Below are 19856 nucleotides of genomic sequence, written 5' to 3'. Positions count from 1 at the left end.
CAACTTTAGTAAAAGAAGCATGTCAGAAATGTGTCCAGTTGGGTGCAGGCACTGCTTGGGTATTTTGACAGCAGGCCACGCTAGCTGTCAAGAATTCAGTAGCAAAGCAAGGGGGATTTTCCCCATTTAGGCTATTAGCATAGATGGATGAATCTACATACATGGTCACATTAGAAAAGAAAAGACACACTTAGGCTGGGTTTAAAAATGTGCAAATTGGATGCGGATTTCACCGCATCTAGTTCGCATAACATGCGAGTGTGACCCCAGGCTTGAAACTGCAGCCGCACAAATGTGAACCCGGCCTTACTGCTGTCCTCATTGAAACTCCATTATTAAAAGCCTCAAACTACCATTATTTTCAGGATCAATAACCCATGCATTGACTTCTAAAGTAAAAACTCAATAAAAATGTGTGTGCAGTTAACTCTGATTTGTGTGATAATGCCCCTAGTGAGCTGAAAGATAATGCTTAAAATAACTCACAGTATTGAACATATTGCATGCCTTATGTTCTAGTGAACTGAGCCAAATATACCTTCAAAGCTGATGAAACAGCTGTATGATCATGTAAAGATTTTACAAAATACCCGCCCCACACAATGTGACTGTAAAAGGAAAGCTTCAGTTTTGGATAACATTGATGGATTTAAAGTGGAACTTTAGTCAGAAAATTAAGTTCTGCTAGATCACTTCAGGCTGACCCCTTTTGCCGGTATAGTAATGTAAAACATTAAAAACAAGTGCGTATACTGTTTAAAATGTGTGTCACCCTGCTCTGCACATGCTCAGTTGCTCTCTATTATACCGCGTACACACGGTCAGACTTTTCGGCTACAAAATTTCGACGGACGCCGACGGACCAAATCCGGCGGACAATCCGAACGTGTGTGGGCTTCCCCAGCAGACTTTTCCAGCCGCAAATCTGATGGACTTTAGATTTGGAACATGCTTCAAGTCTTTACGTCGTAACTCTGCCGGCCCCAGAAACCTGCTCGTCTGTATGCTAGTCCGACGGACAAAAACCGACGCTAGGGCAGCTATTGGGTACTGGCTATCAACTTCCTTATTTTAGTCCAGTGTACGTCATCACGTACGAATCCGTCAGACTTTTGTGTGATCGTATGTAGGCAAGTCCGTTCGTTAGAAAGTCCGCCGCAAGTCCGCCAAAAGTCCGTCGAAAGTCTGTCGGACGGGCTGTCGGACTTTTGTAGCCAAAAAGTCCGACCGTGTGTACGCGGCATTAGACATTTTTTGGCACTTCTGAGTTTGTAGAGGCCGATCTGCTCACAGCCTTAAAGCGGCATTAAACCCTCCTATCCTTTACAGCCAAGGAAGATGCTTCTGTTTGATCTTCAACTGCCATGGTGCTGCTGTGATCATTTATGACACCAGCCATTTGATGGTTTGACATTTTGGTTGAGGACACAACTAAATGTGACAGTTTGTATTTCCAACATTCCAGGATGTAAATCGATGGGTTTAGTTCCGCTTTATGATTTGCTACTGAGGCTCTGGGCTTCAGCAAATTAGTAGCCTCCAGCAGGAAGAAACAAGACCAATTCTGGAGGCAATTTATAGCACACACTCATTTTGGTAGCATAAGTATTAATGTGGAATGTATGTTCCTTGCTAAAGAACACTATTTTTTATCAAGTTATTATGGGTAAAGTTCTGCTTTACATATCTCCTAAGAACCCTTGGAAATTTGCATCTCTGCCCTTCCCACAAGAGTGAGATTTTCCTGCAGTAGTTTGTGTCACAGCCCCTCCCACATTGATGAGATTTGTGTCTCTGGACCTTCCACAATTGTGAGATTTCCCCATATTAGTTTTCATCTCCACCCCATCTACAGTAGTAAGTAGGATCACTCTCTCACAGTTTAACTATATTTCTTTTTTTTTTAATCATACATTACAGAGAAGGCTGAAACCATTATTTGGATAGGGAAAATATCCATGCTGGGGGCAGGTGACCCTTAAGTTGCAGTGAATAGGCTTGACTGGAAAATCTAGATGATTATTGTCACTGACAAAGGCGTCTTGCTAGTTCCTGTGAATTGGCTTAATATGAAATTAAAATGTATTTAATGTGTTAATGATTCTGACCATGAGTTTCAGTTTCTCTCCCTTGCTGTGTGATATATGTGATGATTATATTTTGTATACGACCAAAGGGTGAATCTAGCTATGCAGTTGCCAAATATGTTGAACTGATGAGACGCACAGTTGCGACACACACACTTACGTTGTTGAATGCGGTCACAGTGCTGGTGATGACCTCGACAGTTCTGTCAATGGATCCTTCATCCACATTGGTCCCCTCTTCTCTTTCATCCAGCTCAGTATAGTTTGTGTCTTCGTCGGGTTGTGGGGAGTAGTAATCCTCATGCACACCATAGGTATAGTCATATGTTGTTGGGCTGGGGTTGGCTTCACTTTTCTCTTCAATATTGACTTTTGCTGCTTCAGTAATTACAACTGGATCTTCTGTGGGTGCTGGGGTCTCCTACAGGAAGAGAACAATCAGTACATATTCTTCTGCAATCCAAGGCTGGTAATGGGAAAAATGTCTTTTTTGATCAGCCAGCATTCTTCAAAAAGACAAAAAAACAAAGAGATTTCCCCATCCACACTAGTAAGGTGGATGGAGGAATACTCCCCGTTGTGTTATTATATTCTGATAGCAGGACTCCTCCGCTGTCAGAATACACTTTTTAGCACTGCAGCTGCTGACTGAATGAAAATTTTCCAATATTCCCATTCGAGAGAAGCTGATCATTAAATTGACTTTTCTCAAGCAGGAATGGCCATAAATGGATCGCAATTTGTCTGGTCCTAGCAGAATCGGTCAAATCTCAATCCAGATACTGGCTTCCATCATCCACTTACATTAAAACATACTGTTTTTTATTTTATTTTTCTTGCATGTGAAGTTTCACCACGTTCACCAAGCCAACTGAAAATTTTCTTGCAAATTAAACAGCCTATTTCCCTTTAGTAAATCATATCCAATGTGCACTCTGCACCTTTTTACAACACATTAGTACAGCTTTTCAGCCCCAGTGTGCACATGATGTTGGCTCTGTAGATTGTCTGCCTACATTTTATAAAAGTATCATAGCTCATGTAAATATTGCTCAAGATAACTTCTGTTTCATAGCAGCAGGGATGTCTTTCCACTTATAATTTTCATCTTTGTCAGACACTCAGATAAACTCTGAATTCTGTCCAGAGTGAATTCTGTTTATAGCTACAAAACGTGACTTTTTCTAATGTGATTCAAGCATGATTTCAGTAATTGATCTGGGTTAAACTACAACATGTACATTAAATAAAGAGTGAAAGATAAGGAACATTCTAAATGTTAAGTTACATGTGACATGGGGGGTTGGCGTACCTCTTCAAAGTCTGGTTGTGGTCTTACTGCCTCCTCAACATTGGCTTGTGCGGGTTTTACAGTTGGAGTTTTATCGTTCTCTTCTTCATAGTATGGATATTCGTAGTAATAGCCTTCGTCTCCTTCTGCAGCCTCAGGGTACTGCCAAATATGAAAAAGAGTGTCTGAAAAAAAGGTCCTGTGCCCCCTGCTGTACACTTTGATTGACGTGGCATAACCTTGCAACTTAATAGTGTTGTGTATGGAATTTAGAATCTCATATCAATGAGCTATAAATCTTATTCAAGCCACCAAAAGCCTACTATCCCAGCCAACAAAGCTACAACACAAAAATAAAATGAAGCCATTTATCTAAGGTTTAAAGTTAAGTTTAAGGTATATGATCCTAAAAGCCATAAGCTGCTAACCACAAAATGTACACCGCCTGCTACTGGCCCCACATCCCTACCACATTAGCCCTATCCCTACACTACGTGTCACAGACACTACAATATTACATAGCAAGCAATAAACCTTAAACCACCCTGCTCCCTCATCGATACACCTTATAAATCTAAAGTGATGATTATACTACAGGAGTAGACAATTTTCATGTTGCAAAGTGATGGCTAGTAAATAAAATAAAGCTGCTCACCTCAATCCTCCAATCATGTCTAAGCAAAAATCCTGTTTGGTTTTTTATTTCTCTTGTGAATGACTGGGTTTTCAAAAGTGAACATAGTGTCACTAAGCTAAATTATCATTATCTACTGTTTTAGTGAATCAGCTATTCTATCTTCTGACATTTTACACTGAGATTCTACTACTTTATTCCATGCAACAGAGACCCCACAAAGCCAATGAACACAGAATTGTGGTCAACAATGAAATCTGGAGAAAATTACAAACAACCTTGAAGTAATTAACACTTCAAAGGATGATATATACTGGTGCTCAATTTCTATGACTTTGAGATAGGATCTAAATGGTAAACCCCACTTCATGCCTTTCATTCTGTCATGCTTTCATTAGCCATGCTTTGGTACTTACATACTCATCCTGGTTGGGGTCCTGAGACTGGGGGGTATCAGGGACAGCAGTGTCACAGTCAGGACTGTAGTGTTCACAATAATCAAAAGCAGCGCGATGGTCCGGAACGATAAGGAGTTGCTGAATGTCTCCCTAAAAAGACAAAAGAGATGAACAGTGAGGCATGGAGTCCCACCATACAAGAAAATGAAGGTTGCTTACAATAATCTTTGCTCATCTCATCCACTCATTTATTTTTTTCTAGCACATCTAATTATGTATTACATTAGTACCAATACAAAAATGCAGCATTCTGAATTGCAAAGCTAATGTTGATTTGAAGATATATGAAGATACAGCACAGTAATTCCCTTAAAAAGGCATATGAATGTCTTCACAGATGACTGGCTAACCCCCCCCCCCAATCTCCCTGTCCCCCAACAACTCCAGCCTGATACACGATGCATATGGGCCAGTATCCATGTAACAAAAGGCTGCAAGTGTGGGGGCCCTTTGTGAGTTTAGATACCCTTCGTATTTTTATCCCAGACTCTACACCTTGCAGTAACAGGTGAGTGATTAAAAGGGAGATATAAAGAGGAGTCCTTTTTCTACAAACATAAGCCTAAGGCTGGCAGGCAGTGGGATCTTTTACAACCACAGCCCCAAAAGTGAGTGTTTACATGCAACTTCCCTACCTTGTTGAGGCAGATAAGTTAATACACTTTCCCAAGGTGAACGGTTTATTTGATACAAAGTAAAATAACGTAAATGCTAATAAAATTTCCTATTAAATAAAAACCTAATCCTTTAGCAATGCATTGAAAATGATATTCTCATTACAGATAGTGAAGTCCAAAATATGAGGTTAGCTAGCGACAGTATAGGAACTGGACCAATACCCTTTAATGAAAGGGGGTACATGATTTTCAAAGAAAATATATCAGTATTAAAATAAAAAAAAGAAAAATTTGTTTAAGAAATATCAGCCAACTGAACCTGGCAAAAATGTGTGGGAGCAGATTAGGAAAACCTACTGGGTTTTAATTAGGTACATGATAGCTGTCAAGTTCCGGTATAGGAGATTCTGAATTATTTGGCAACAGTTAATTTTGTTCACTAAGCATAGTGATCGCCAAAGTCTTGGCTGAGTGTGACCCATAAAGGCTGAAGTTGAACAGTCCTCTTTAGATCAGACACATGTATTAAACTACAGCCCCTTCCCTCCATTACGGTCACACACCAGGAGAGAAGAGCATTGAGGATGAAGCCAGCAGTGAAAACAGAGGGGAGCAGTTTTTCCGAGCTCCTGTGAGCTCTCCAAAATGTTGATTAAACAAACTTGGTCCAGAGTGAGCTCTCAATTAGGCAGCTTGCCTGGGACTGAGTCTCAGCCTGAATGACACACAACAGCAAAATTATTTTCACAAGGAATTTGGGTTTCCAGCAATGTGTCAGAGCCAGCACAACTGTCCCAGAAGGCTGGCCAGCTGGGATACAGGCTGTACCATTTCCAGACCGTGACGGAGGGTGGAATAAAGTATCACCCACAGCTGGCAACCTTATCTTTCACTAGACTGTTTTATTGCTCTATATCCTATAGTGCAGCTGTTTTGGGTATTCTGAGGTGTGACAAAAAGAAAAAGTTCAGCCCTTCTACCTGTGCAGAGGTAAATCAGGCTTCCCCTGATGACCTCCTCCTGGAGTTGCCAATTTCTTGGATGTCAAGTTGACATAATAGGTGAGCACACAAAGGTGAGCAGGAGCACCCAGAATTCCCAGGTGGACAGGTACAACAGCAGTAAGATCTCATTGTTGGCAGGGTCTGCATACAACGTTTCATTTATAACTAAAATATCTTTTTGTGGGGGCCTAACCTTTATATGCATTTCAAACTAAACTCTAGCTAAACACACATTAATGCAGCTCTGTAATCATTCAATTGCCAAAAAAATATTTTTTTAAAGACAAGTATTATAAGTACCTAATTTGACTTAGTATCAGTCTTGTAGCCCTCAATACTGCAGAGCCAAGACTTGGAGAAAGAGAAGCAGCACACAGAAGGGGGCATGCTGATAGAAGAAAGCAGAAAGAGATGAGCTCCTTGGTGTGCTGCTTCTCCTTTCACTGTCCAGTCTCTGACTGGGGAAGGGACAAGACCTGTCAGTTTTACTACAATAGAGCAGGTATTAATCAGGTCTTCTGCCCTGCCAGAGAGGGCTGTGCTGTGCGGCAGTGTTGTGCAAATTGCAGCACTGGATGAACATAAATATATATCATTTGGCAGGGAAAACAGATCCATTCTAAGTATTTAATCTATAAATTTAGGCATTTGCTTTAAAAACAGTTAACTGTGCATTTCAGATCTGCCCAGGTACCTCCCTCTTGCATCATTTTACCCTAGAATCGGACTATACTGACATGTGGTCTGAATCTTTGCTGTCAGTTTCTGTCCACTTAGAGTTAAAAATGCAATTTACAACGATAGGTTACAATTGCTTGTTGCTACATAAGAAGCAAATGTAGAGCAAACAAATTAACTTCAAATTCATCTGTGACTTCGATCTGCATGAAACTCTCATTTTGTTCAGTTGCAAGGACATTAAATATTTCATATCTTGATGGCACAGGTATGTGAAGAGCCAGATAAGGGCCAACAAGAACATACCTTAAATAGCTGGTTAAATATATTTATGCTGAAAGGAGAGTTAGGGTGGGGTGGGGTGCAGAGAGAATCTGTATCAACAAAGGCCTTTTATATCTCTCTGCATACTGAAAGGGAGACATCATACTTCATAAACACCCATTATTCTCCCTGTAATACAATGTATAATACACGGAGCAGACCACGGTATAGGCACTCCCAGGCAGAAACCAGAGTACTGCTCATGTAAGCTAAAATCTTCTTTTTTTTTTACTTCCCTTGATTGGGTATTTAAAGTGAACACAACCTCACTAAGCTAAATTATTATTCCCTTCTCATTTAGTAAATCAATCCTTTTTCTTTGGCCATATATTCTACAGCTTTATTTCGTATATCACAAACAAGACCCAAGAAGCCAATGAAAACAGAATTCTGGGCAAAAATGAAATATGAAAGAAAAAAATACATCAGCCTTGACGTAATTACAAGCACAAAGGTTGTTACATGCCGGTGCTATAGTTTGCTATGTACAATGCCCAAGTTAGGATCCAAATGTAAAACCCTCAAAGAAATGCCATTTTTTAATTCTTTCATTCTGCCTGAGCCTTGCCAATGCCTGTCCCTGGTATTGTCCCTAGTTCTAACCATAAATATCAACCAAGTATGCTCTAAAACCCCAACCCCCCCCCCCCCCCCCATGCCATATGTATTAGCCTCTATACTTTTATTACTGCACACAGTGAAGGCTCATCTCTAAGTCGGGGAACTGCCTTAATGTAAAAATTTTTAACATGACCGCAGTCTCTGCCTGGTCCAGGGCATTGATGAACGCCCTCTTCACAAAAGGTACCCCTGCTTGCAGGGCCAAGTAGGCCCCACCCACATGCAGGTGTATATGCGGTCTACATGTGTTCTACATACAGTGGCCCTACTGACTTCAATTTTGTCACGCATTTTTGCTGCGTATTCTAAAAGCGCATAAAAAGTCATGCATAGCACATCTTTGATGCGCTTTCAGAAAACCCAGCAAAAATGCTTGACCCAATACAAGGCAATGGGACTATGTCTAATAACGCATGTAAAATGCACGTGAACTGCGCATACACCAGCGCTGCAGCCAAAATGCAGTGCACCAGTGTGAACCTGGCCTTAAACTAACATTTTTTTTTTTTTTAAATGTAGGCAATTTAAAATTGTAACACTTCAAAATATTTATTACTTCTCACAGCATCCCCGTAGCAGAAGGACAGCGCCGTATTTGTTCAGCCATCATCTAGGGTCACATCTATTTCCTAAACCGATGCATCCTCATGTAACTCCTGGTGTCTCTGTAGTTCTTGGCTTTGTATACAAATGTTTAAGGGCTCATTTACGTTTATGTTTGTCATAACCAACCTTCTGAAAAGTGCCCCACGGTGGATACCTTTTCAGAGCCATTTCACAGGCTTCAAGGCATCTTAGAGGATTCCTATTTTAACCCATGGAAGCTTACAGCACCACACTGTAACCCCAAGAATTACATGCAGTTTCAGGGTGGTTGCAATGTGACTCATTCACTTGAATGGGCCGCTTTTGGTGCCAGTACTGCCTGCTAAACATGATCAGTAGTAAATGTTTTGCCGTGTCACGCAGAACTGTAGTTGCCCATGTTAACTCGCAGCTGCGTGATCAAGAGGCAGTAAAACCGCAACTTAACTGCCTAATTTTACTACCTCTGGCTGCCTGTGTAAATGAAGCTGAACAGAGATCACTCCCTTCTGCAGTCTCCCACCTTATGACTTGCTGAAAAGTTACAGTAATGAAGTCTGCTCAGACTGGGGTGAGGAGACTCAGGAAATGATTCCTCCTGCCTGTAGCAGACTGATGACATCATCTCATCCTAGGCAAAATTTAGGCAAACCCTAGACGAGGGATTTATTCAGACAGATTTATAAGGATATTGAAAGGCCTACTTTAAAAGTCTTTGTAAGGTTTTTTTTTTCTTAAGTGTACAGCATTACAAGTAGTTGAACTGCATCTGTAGCCTTCTGCACAATGAAGAAAAAAGCATCTGTCCATCAGAAAGCTAGCCCTAGAAAGTAGTAGACATCAATGACCACTACTGTACAAAACCAAATTAGGCCTTATTCAATCTTTTGTTCCTACTTGTGGATGGCCAAAGTCTGGTAAAATCTGAGAGGTTCCAAACTTTTACCTACTCTGTCTAAAACCAAATTTAAAAAGACTGTGGCTGTAGTTGGGTTTTAAGATCTTTTGAAGTACATATAGCGTTTGTGAAAAGATTGTACATAGAGGTGGAACTTCCTTTTCATGCTCTATAAAATAGTTTGTAAATGGCCGTGACCTTCTTCTGAGTCCGATTCAAATCAATGTTTCCCTTTGCAGCAAAAAGATTAAACACTCCTGTCTGCTCTATAGACTACTGGTGAACCTCACAAGGGCTTCATGCTTCCTGCCTGTTTACAGAACAGCCACTCCTACTGCAAGCCTGACTTCATCTTTCAGCTAGCATGGGGCTCAAAATAAAAAACTAAAACACATTCGCAGGAATACATAGGTAAACCAAGGGGGGTTTCAAAGATTTGCCAGGAGTTCTATAAATGCCATGTTGTTTGCACTGTGGTTCTTTGAAACTAATACAGTATATAAAGTACTCACACTAAGCAGAAAACTACCTAACAGAGACCAGCAGAGGTGACTCAGAATATGGAAAACAAGTCAGAATGGTACCCACAAAAACAAAGTTCTCACCTTCTCCAGCCTGTACAATAAATCCTCATTTTAATTTTCTGCAGATTCAGGGATTTTCAGAAAAAAGGAGACAAAGACGGAGGGGGGAATGTTGACCTCAGGTCTGGGAATATGCATGTAACTGACACCAAATACAAACCAGATGGAGAGAGAACATTAACTATGGAACCACAGAGTTCGCTTCCTACAGGAGACGAATGACAAGTTTAAATTTCACTCCTGTTAAGACAATATTAGCCCTTTCCAGTCCTCCTCCCTTCTGCTGATGTAAGGGGAATGAAGGCTTATTTTCTTCTGAGTTACTATTATGTTTTCATCAGCAAGAACAGACAGAAGTCTGCACAAACTATTGGATTACGCTGCGTTCATTTGAGGTAGCCAAGGTGGCGGACGCAGGGCTTCAATTATAAAAGGCAATTTATCTACACATTACTGATTAGGGAGGAAGTTCATGCAAAGACAAACTCAAAATATCTCCCTAACAAAAATAAAGCTTAGGTTCAGAGGAAAGCTAAATCCTATAAAAACTGTGTACAAGTAGATTTTTTGGTATTAATACTGATTTAAGAATCAATAGCACAGTAGTAATTACACATCATTTATAGAAGATATTTCCTAAAATTTAGTCTGACGTTTTGAAAAAAAGATGTGCAAAAATAGTTCCAGTAAAGCTAAAGAGCAACAACTCCCTGTGCAAGACAATGAGGCCGGTTTACAAGAGAGTTGAGAATCTTCACTCCAGGGCCGGGACAAGAGGTGGGCAGGAGGAGCGGCTGCCCAGGCCACTGTGGTATCATGTGAGGGGGAGCACCACACAGAGATGGGGGGATTTGTGATGGAAGGGGAAATTTGGAGGGTTGCAGGGAGTAAGTATTGTCCCAGGCAGGGCTTTTTTTCAGCAGGAACATGGGGGAACGCAGTTCCGGCACCTCCAGCACCAAATGTATGTAATAGCAAAGGATGTGCTGGAGGGTCTATTGATGCTGTCTGCTGGGGGATTTATGGTCACTGGTGGGAATCTGTTTTAGTGTGAGGGTCTATTATTGCTTGCGGGGGATCTGTTGTTGTTGGGGGGGGTGTCTTATGGTGCTTGTAGGGATCTACGGTTGAGGGAGAGGTCTATTGTTGCTGCCTGCTGGAGGGTCTATTAATGCCGACCGCTGGGAGACTGTTGATGCTGCTGGGTGGATCTTTTTTTGACAGTAGTATTTTGTTGTGGATGGTCCATTGTTTCTGTGTGGGGGGTCTATTGTTGTGTGGAGAACTATTGTTGCTGGGGTGGGATCTATTGTTGCTGGGGGGAACTATTGTTACTGAGGTGGGGACCATTGTTGCTGGGGGAGTCTATTGTTGGGTGAGAGATCTATTGTTGCTGGGAGGGGAATCTATTGTTGTTAGGGTGGGGTCCATTGTTGCTGGGGGAGTCTACTGTTGTGTAAGGGATCTATTGTTGCTGGGGTGGGGTCTATTATTGCTGAGAGGGAAATTTTGTTGCTTGGGGGGACCTATTGTTGTTGGGGTGGGGTCTATTATTGGTGGGAGGGGGATCTTTTGTTGCTTGGGAGGATCTATTCCATACAAATTATTTAGCAAATGATACTTGGGGCAGTACTTGGAGGTGGGTAGGGGGTGGAATCAAGGGACGGTGCTTGGAGGTGGGTAGGGGGCGGAGACAAGAGGGGGGACTCAGAAGGGGGGGGGGTTCCTGCACCTATTCTCTGAGAAAAAAGCCCTGGTCCTAGGAGGGGGGGGGGGTGCTAAGAGTGGTGATTTAGACAGATTTGGGTAGGGAGGGAGGATAAGGGATTTGGGGAGAGCTTGTGCTGGGAGGGGGAGATTTGAATTGGGGGGGAGAAGATGTCTACTAGGAGGGGTAGAGGATTTGTGCTAGGAAGGGTGAAAAAATTTTTGGGGTGGATTTGTACTTGGAGGAGGGGAAATTTATGCTTAGGGGTAAGCATGCAGATTAGTGCTCAGTGTTTTTTTTGTGTGTGTGTGTGTGTGTGTAGTTTGGCATGTTAGCCCTGGGTTCAGCACTGCTTCACTCTATAAGCTAAGCGAAGATTCACTTCAATTAACCAGTGATGTGAAAAACACATTTCTGTTTATTTTATCTGCACATGGTCGGGTATTCAAAGTGAACACAACACAGCTACAATTTATTTAGTAAAGATGATCAACTCCTTTAGTATTTCAGCCTCAATGTTCTACAAACAAGTTTGTACTGAGTAGTTACACGCAGATACAATGCTAGAGGGCAGAACATTGTCTTCTACAGGAAAGCTGTCAAGCCTTTTCCAAGGTCACCTAATACTTAAAAAAACCCAACACTTGGACATTATTACTTAGAGGCAAACAGACCTTTAGAAAAGGTTCTTAGCGATTAAGTGCATTCCATGTACCACTGTCAATACATTGCTATTCTCCAGGAGATGAAAAAAGAAATAGCCATTCCACAATCATCCTGCAGGGGGCCAAGTCTCATTCTGTATCACCAAAACTTTAGAGTATATTGGTAACGGCTTATGCACTAAGGAAGCACACATTAGTAATGATCGTGTGTAAAGTATCATTACAATCTTCCAATTATAACAGTGAAAGATGATGTTTGGTTGCTATAGCAAAAAAAATGGCCATTGCTTTTTACTGCTTCTGACATTTTTGTTCATTATGCTGCTTCTGGATCGCCAACCGTACATATACTGCGGCAGGGTGGCCCGGCTGTACAAAATCACGTACCTGTACCTGATTTTGTGCACGTGGTATAAAGGGTGTGCGCAAGAGCCAATAAGCGGGTCCGGCGGCCACGATGGCCGCTGCGACCCGCCGATCGTTCACAGGAGACACGGAGCAGCAGTGTGCCTATGTAAGCAAGGCACACCGCTGATCTGTCAGTGAGGAAAAGAGAGCTCTTCTGTTTCAGCTAAGTCGAAACACAATTTCTGTTTTCCTCCAGTGTAACACTCACCCCCACAGTTAGAAAGCACATACCTAGGACACACTTAACCCCTTGATCGCCCCCTAGTGTTTATCCCTTCCCTGCCAGTGTCATTTATACAGTGATCAGTGCATTTTTTTTTAGCACTGATCACTGTATTGGTGTCACTGGTCCCAAAAAAGTGTCACTTAAGTTCAGATTTGTCCGCCGCAATGTCGCAATCCCGCTAAAAAATCACTGATTGCCGCCATTACTAGTAAAAAAATAAATAAAAATACAACAAAAAATAAATCTAACCCATAAATTGTAGACGTGATAACTTTTGTGCAAACCAATCAATAAACGCTTATTGGGATTTTTTTTACCAAAAATATGTAGCAGAATACATATTGGCCTAATTTTTTTATTGGGGATGTTTTATAGCAGAAAGTAAGGAATATGTTCTTTTATTCAAAATTGCTGCTCTTTTTTTGTTTATAGCGCAAAAAATAAAAACCGCACAGGTGATCAAATACCACCAAAAGAAAGCTCTATTTGTGGGGAAAAAAAAGGACATCAATTTTATTTGGGTACAATGTTGCAGGACCGCGAAATTGTCAGTTAAAGCAGCACAGTGCCATATCGCAAAAAATGGCCTGGTCAGGAAGTGGGTAAAACGTTCAGGGGCTGAAGTGGTTAATGTACACATCACTGTTAAGGACGGAATATTGGATCAGTCACATCAGTCTCTGCACCCGAGGAGCTTACACTTTCAATGTCAGTCACACAATATTAATATACAATTATAACACTCAAGATATTTCACTGTGCTGTACAGAGAATACTGTACCATTGACATCTGTCTCTATTACAGGAGCTTACACCCTAATGTCCTCTCCAGAGTCACAAACTATTACTACTATATACTGTAGATATATAGCTCTGACATATCCTGCTGTGCTGTACAGAGAACACTGACCCATTAATATCAAATCTCAGAACCAGAGGAGCTTACACCCAAATGTCCCAGCACAGTCACACACTATTACTATTATATAGGTATATAGCTCTGACTGAGGCTTACACTCTAATGTCCTATCACACGCCATTATTATTATTATATTTATATACAGTAGTTCTGACATATTCTGCATGCTGTACAAAGAACACTGAGCTATTCGCATCAGTCTCTGCACCGGAGAAGCTTACACTTTAATGTTCTACCGCAGTCACACACTTTTATGATTAGACATTTATATAGCTATATTATAAAGATAGGTATATAGATATTTTGCAGTGTTGCAGAGAACAAATCAGCAGTGTAGTAAATGGAGCTGAAATCTAGGGGTAGGGTACCTGGAGAATTAAGTTTGGAGGACCTCTCCCTGCCAGGATCCCCATACAGAAGTTTACAGAGAAGGTGATCTGAGTGGAGGAAAGGAAATATGTGGCCAACAAGATTTATAGTGTACAGGAAGGAAAGGCTCCCTCTGTGCCACACAAGCCACAAACCATCCCAAAATAATGACAATTAGGAATGTGACCTATCTGGGGATGAACATATGTCACCTTGCTGACACCTGGTAAGATGCAGACACCATGGTCCCCTCTTCTCTGGACAGCTGCTGGCCATAAATACTTCTCACCAGACCAGACTCTGAGACGTGCTGTGACAGTGACATATTGCAATAACAAACCTAAACATCTGAACAGGCAAAACAACAGCCACTTCTACAAGCTGATCATAAAGTATAATTTAAAGGAATGCAAAGAAGTAGATAAACCAGATGACAAACTAGAGAAGGTGGGGGAGAGGTAACTGACCTATCATTACTATTCCCTATTGATGATATTGGTGCCCAAAATAAAATATTCTAATACCTATTAACCATTATTTATGCTTTTTTTGTGTTTTGCAATAATCCTTTATGAGAGAAAAGAACCTTGGAAACTCTTGCATGGAATTTGAGGCACAAAGATCTCTAGCGGAAATTTCCTACAAAAACTGAACTGCTGATGTCTGCTTGCTTATGGCAACATTTATCTTCGATGATATTTCACTGGGTTGTCATCACCTTTGTTGAAATACAGGGAAAATGAGTTCAGAGCGCCCACAGCAGCCTTATAAAACGTGAATATTTCCCATTACAGCATTGAATTGGTGACCATTATAAAAGGTATGTAAAGTTGCCCAGGTTGGAGCCATGTTCTGTAATGTTGGCAGCTCTGCCTGGTTTATCGGTGGGTGGATTAGGACCATAAAAGTCACAGCTAAGGTTTTAGTGCTCCATAGGACACAGACAGACCAGGGAGGCCGCTGTGCCAAAGAGGATTTTAAGACGGCAGAGAAAGTGCTAAAAGTGTAAACTGTGTGAAGAAGTTTTCACAACAAACTACAAAGCCAAGAATCCAACTCTCCAAACACTGAGCATCCCATGATTTATGTTCATGACTTTTACAGAAAGGCCATAACCGGGCGGCACTTTATCTCTTGTCAAACAAAGCCTTGGCTATGTATGGAAGTGAACTTCCCGTGGCGCTCCTAATCAACCAAATTAGCATTTTCACTTTTTTTCTAGCATTAATAAGAACTCCAATGCAAAATCTGATTGGTTAATGTGGCAAATTAACAAATAGGATTTGCTAGGTTCATCCAACTGCTGTAAAGCCAGAGTGTCACCTTTTTCCTGTTCATAATAGATCATAAACAAACAGTTGTGGCATCCAGCTAGAAGAAGGTGACACCTTTATTATAGATGTGGGAGGGGCAGAGACACAATCTACTGCTGAGAAATCTTCCCATTGTGGGAGGAGCAGAGACACAATCTACTGCTGAGAAATCTTCCCATTGTGGGAGGAGCAGAGACACAATCTACTGTGGAGAAATCTTCCCATTGTGGGAGGAGCAGAGACACAATCTACTGTGGGGAAATCTTCCCATTGTGGGAGGAGCAGAGACACAATCTACTGCGGGGAAATCTTCCCATTGTGGGAGGAGCAGAGACACAATCTACTGTGGAGAAATCTTCCCATTGTGGGAGGAGCAGAGACACAATCTACTGCGGGGAAATCTTCCCATTGTGGGAGGAGCAGAGACACAATCTACTGCTGAGAAATCTTCCCATTGTGGGAGGAGCAGAGACACAATCTACTGCTGAGAAATCTTCCCATTGTGGGAGGAGCAGAGACACAATCTACTGTGGGGAAATCTTCCCATTGTGGGAGGAGCAGAGACACAATCTACTGCTGAGAAATCTTCCCATTGTGGGAGGAGCAGAGACACAATCTACTGTGGAGAAATCTTCCCATTGTGGGAGGAGCAGAGACACAATCTACTGCGGGGAAATCTCCCCATTGTGGGAGAAGCAGAGACACAATCTACTGCTGAGAAATCTCCCCATTGTGGGAGGAGCAGAGACACAATCTACTGCGGGGAAATCTTCCCATTGTGGGAGGAGCAGAGACACAATCTACTGCGGGGAAATCTTCCCATTGTGGGAGGAGCAGAGACACAATCTACTGCGGGGAAATCTTCCCATTGTGGGAGGAGCAGAGACACAATCTACTGTGGGGAAATCTTCCCATTGTGGGAAGAGCAGAGACACAATCTACTGTGGGGAAATCTTCCCATTGTGGGAGGAGCAGAGACACAATCTACTGCGGGGAAATCTCCCCATTGTGGGAGGAGCAGAGACACAATCTACTGCAGGAAATCTTCCCACTGTGGGAGGGGCGGAGACACAATCTACTGTGGGGAAATCTTCCCATTGTGGGAGGAGCAGAGACACAATCTACTGCGGGGAAATCTCCCCATTGTGGGAGGAGCAGAGACACAATCTACTGTGGAGAAATCTTCCCATTGTGGGAGGAGCAGAGACACAATCTACTGTGGGGAAATCTTCCCATTGTGGGAAGAGCAGAGACACAATCTACTGTGGGGAAATCTTCCCATTGTGGGAGGAGCAGAGACACAATCTACTGTGGGGAAATCTTCCCATTGTGGGAGGAGCAGAGACACAATCTACTGCGGGGAAATCTTCCCATTGTGGGAGGAGCAGAGACACAATCTACTGCGGGGAAATCTCCCCATTGTGGGAGGAGCAGAGACACAATCTACTGCGGGGAAATCTCCCCATTGTGGGAGGAGCAGAGACACAATCTACTGCGGGGAAATCTTCCCATTGTGGGAGGAGCAGAGACACAATCTACTGCGGGGAAATCTCCCCATTGTGGGAGGAGCAGAGACACAATCTACTGCAGGAAATCTTCCCACTGTGGGAGGGGCGGAGACACAATCTACTGTGGGGAAATCTTCCCATTGTGGGAAGAGCAGAGACACAATCTACTGAGGGGAAATCTTCCCATTGTGGGAGGGGCAGAGACACAATTTACTGTGGGGAAATCTTCCCATTGTGGGAGGAGCAGAGACACAATCTACTGCGGGGAAATCTCCCCATTGTGGGAGGAGCAGAGACACAATCTACTGCAGGAAATCTTCCCACTGTGGGAGGGGCAGAGACACAATCTACTGTGGGGAAATCTTCCCATTGTGGGAGGGGCACAGACACACTCTACTGTGGGGAAATCTTCCCATTGTGGGAAGGGCAGAGACACAATCTACTGCGGGGAAATCTCCCCATTGTGGGAGGAGCAGAGACACAATCTACTGCGGGAAATCTTCCCACTGTGGGAGGGGCAGAGACACAATCTACTCCTGGGAAATCTCAACACTGTGGGAGGCACTGAACCACAACATACTTCCACATCCAAAGGGATATCAGTGCTGCATCTTATCTTATCAAAACACTATAAAATGACTATATAATAAAGGCACACTCTCCCATTCTGCGCTCTCTTTCATGATTTCATCTCAACATCACCAGAATAGAAGCAGGTAGTTACAGCTAAAAACATTTCCCAAAGTCCTTGTAATGTGCATAAAGTATCTGGATTTTTTCCCTCAACAAAACCGGAACTTCACTTTATAGGCTGTACTGTGTCCCTGTCATTCTCACCACATCCATTACATTATGTACTCGGTGCAGTCTTAGTAACAGACTTACACCTGGAGGAACAAGTTTCTGGACAATGAATCAGACCTCGGACACTCTGCCAGCTATTTTTGGCTCACAAGCCAGTTTTCCAGATCATTATTTATAAATGGAATTAGTCATTGAGTCTTGGGAATAGTTTTTACTAACACAGATTAACGAAGTCTTGTGGGGAATTCTAAACAATTCAGACAGTCCAATAAGTGGCAGCACTCAGCAGAAGAGAAGAACATGGAGCACCTTAGAAGGGAAAAACGCTGGACTAAAATGCTGCAGACAGGTGACGCTAGAATGACAGCCTGCGCCAGAGGAGGACATATTAACATAATGATGGGCTGCAGATAAAGGAATTCTTATAATATATATTATTAAACAAATATCTTTGTTATCTGTGCTATAGCCAATAGGAAAGTATCAAGTTTTAAGTAATTTCATAGCTCCCAACTGTCCCTAATTTTAAGGGACTGTCCTTGATTTGGAGCAATGTCCCTCTGTCCTCCTCATTTGTCCCTTATTTTGGTCTGTTCTATATAGTTGTATATAAAATGCACTTTTTAATCTTTCAGAAAGTGTTTCCCAGTGCTAAACCTTGCATCCAATTTCTAAATTGCTGCATTTGGTACATTTTAAAAGCCAATATAAAGAAATAGTAGTGGTAAAAAAAAGTCCTTGTGGATTTAACCTTTTTTTGTTAATTCTCCTTTAAAGGGGTGTGGCAGGGGGCGTGTCCTATAACTACATACGTTTGTTAGTAGGTGTCCCTCATTCCCATCTCAAAATGCTGGGAGGTATGAGTAATTTTAGTTGTTAATTTAAAGCAGTATTAAACCCCAAACCAAAAATGGAATATATTGCAGCTTACCAATCATTAGATGTGGTGGCTGCATTCGTTTTCATTTTTAGTTTTTTTTCCCCTCTTTTTTCACCTGGTGATCTAGCCAGTAACACTCCTCCTGTATTATTATTAGTAGTAGTAGTAGTTGTAGTATTATTGTCCCCACTCTGGATGGAGGAGCAAGAGAGACACCATTGGACAGCAGCATTGTCAGTCTGGGGGTGGAGAGTGTTAGATGGACTAGTAGATTTAGATATACTATTAAATTGAGGCCAGAATCCAGCCAAAGCATTTGAAACAATCCCCAGTTCTGTACCTTTTGGAATTTAGGTTTAAAAAAAAAAGAAGAAAAGCTGATCACTGTACCCCTGTCAGTGGTAAATGGTTTGTCTCAACCCCCTAACTGTTACCTCTGCAGGACAGCTTGTTATAAGTGAAAAACAAGAGACTTAGCGGCAGGATCCACAGATGAAAATAACCCTAAAAAAGAAAACTAATGCAGCCATCACATCTAGGAATTGGTAAGCTGCAATAGAATAAATATTTTCCTTTGGGTTGAATAGCGCTCCAATTAAAGTTTATTTGAAGCCAGAACTTTTTCTTTAGTTGTGATTGTAGTATTTGTGAATGTAGTGTCTTAGGATAAGATGTCTGTGATGTTTTAATTGCCATCTGTGTCCCCAACGGGGAGGTTCCTCCTCTCTATACAACAATGGGGACAATGGCCTTCTGGACAAAAACGGATGGGAAATATCACAATTTATGTTCTCACTGGAACAAAAACAAGTAGAGGGGGAAAAATTCCAATGGGAAAACCATTTATCCTGAAGTTGGGCTTTATGGGGATTAGGTTATGTTTTAAGATCAGATTAAAGTAAACCTGTCATGAGAGATGCAGGAAATGCCATTGCTGACATCCTACTGAAAATGCCATTTGTCTGGCTGTCACTGTGGATCCTCACTGACATAGAACAAGTATGTAGATAGATTACACATTAGTTATGTGTAATAATGAGATATACACTATCTGTAGGAGTCTGCGTCCGCTAAAAATCTTCCCCTAAGACCCCTTTCACACTGAGGTGCTTTACAGGCGCTACAGCGCTAAAAATAGTGGCGCTTTAACGCCAACGCACCCGCCGCTCCAGTGTGAAAGGGGTCTTAGTGCCTCCTCAAAGGCACCGGATACCATCCTCATCTTTAAGCTGGCCATACACAGTAAGCTTTCTCTCATTCAGCCCAGCAGGCTAA

General features: G+C 42.0%; 1 protein-coding gene across 2 annotated transcripts in view; it reads right to left on the bottom strand.

Annotated features, from left to right (window-relative positions):
- COL5A1 (collagen type V alpha 1 chain) overlaps positions 1-19856 on the bottom strand; it is a 280359-nt gene that overhangs the window by 164843 nt on the left and 95660 nt on the right. For both annotated transcript variants that reach the window (XM_073599596.1, XM_073599597.1), the window contains exons 5-7: positions 4429-4560; positions 3400-3540; positions 2248-2508 (exon numbers count right to left, since the gene is read on the bottom strand). In XM_073599596.1, coding sequence (XP_073455697.1) covers positions 2248-2508; positions 3400-3540; positions 4429-4560 — 534 coding nt within the window. The remainder of the gene's footprint in view (positions 1-2247; positions 2509-3399; positions 3541-4428; positions 4561-19856) is intronic.

This window comes from Aquarana catesbeiana, linkage group LG09 (assembly GCF_042186555.1).
Source record: "Aquarana catesbeiana isolate 2022-GZ linkage group LG09, ASM4218655v1, whole genome shotgun sequence".
Lineage (NCBI taxonomy): Eukaryota > Metazoa > Chordata > Amphibia > Anura > Ranidae > Aquarana > Aquarana catesbeiana.
This window is presented reverse-complemented; position numbering and strand designations above follow the sequence as displayed.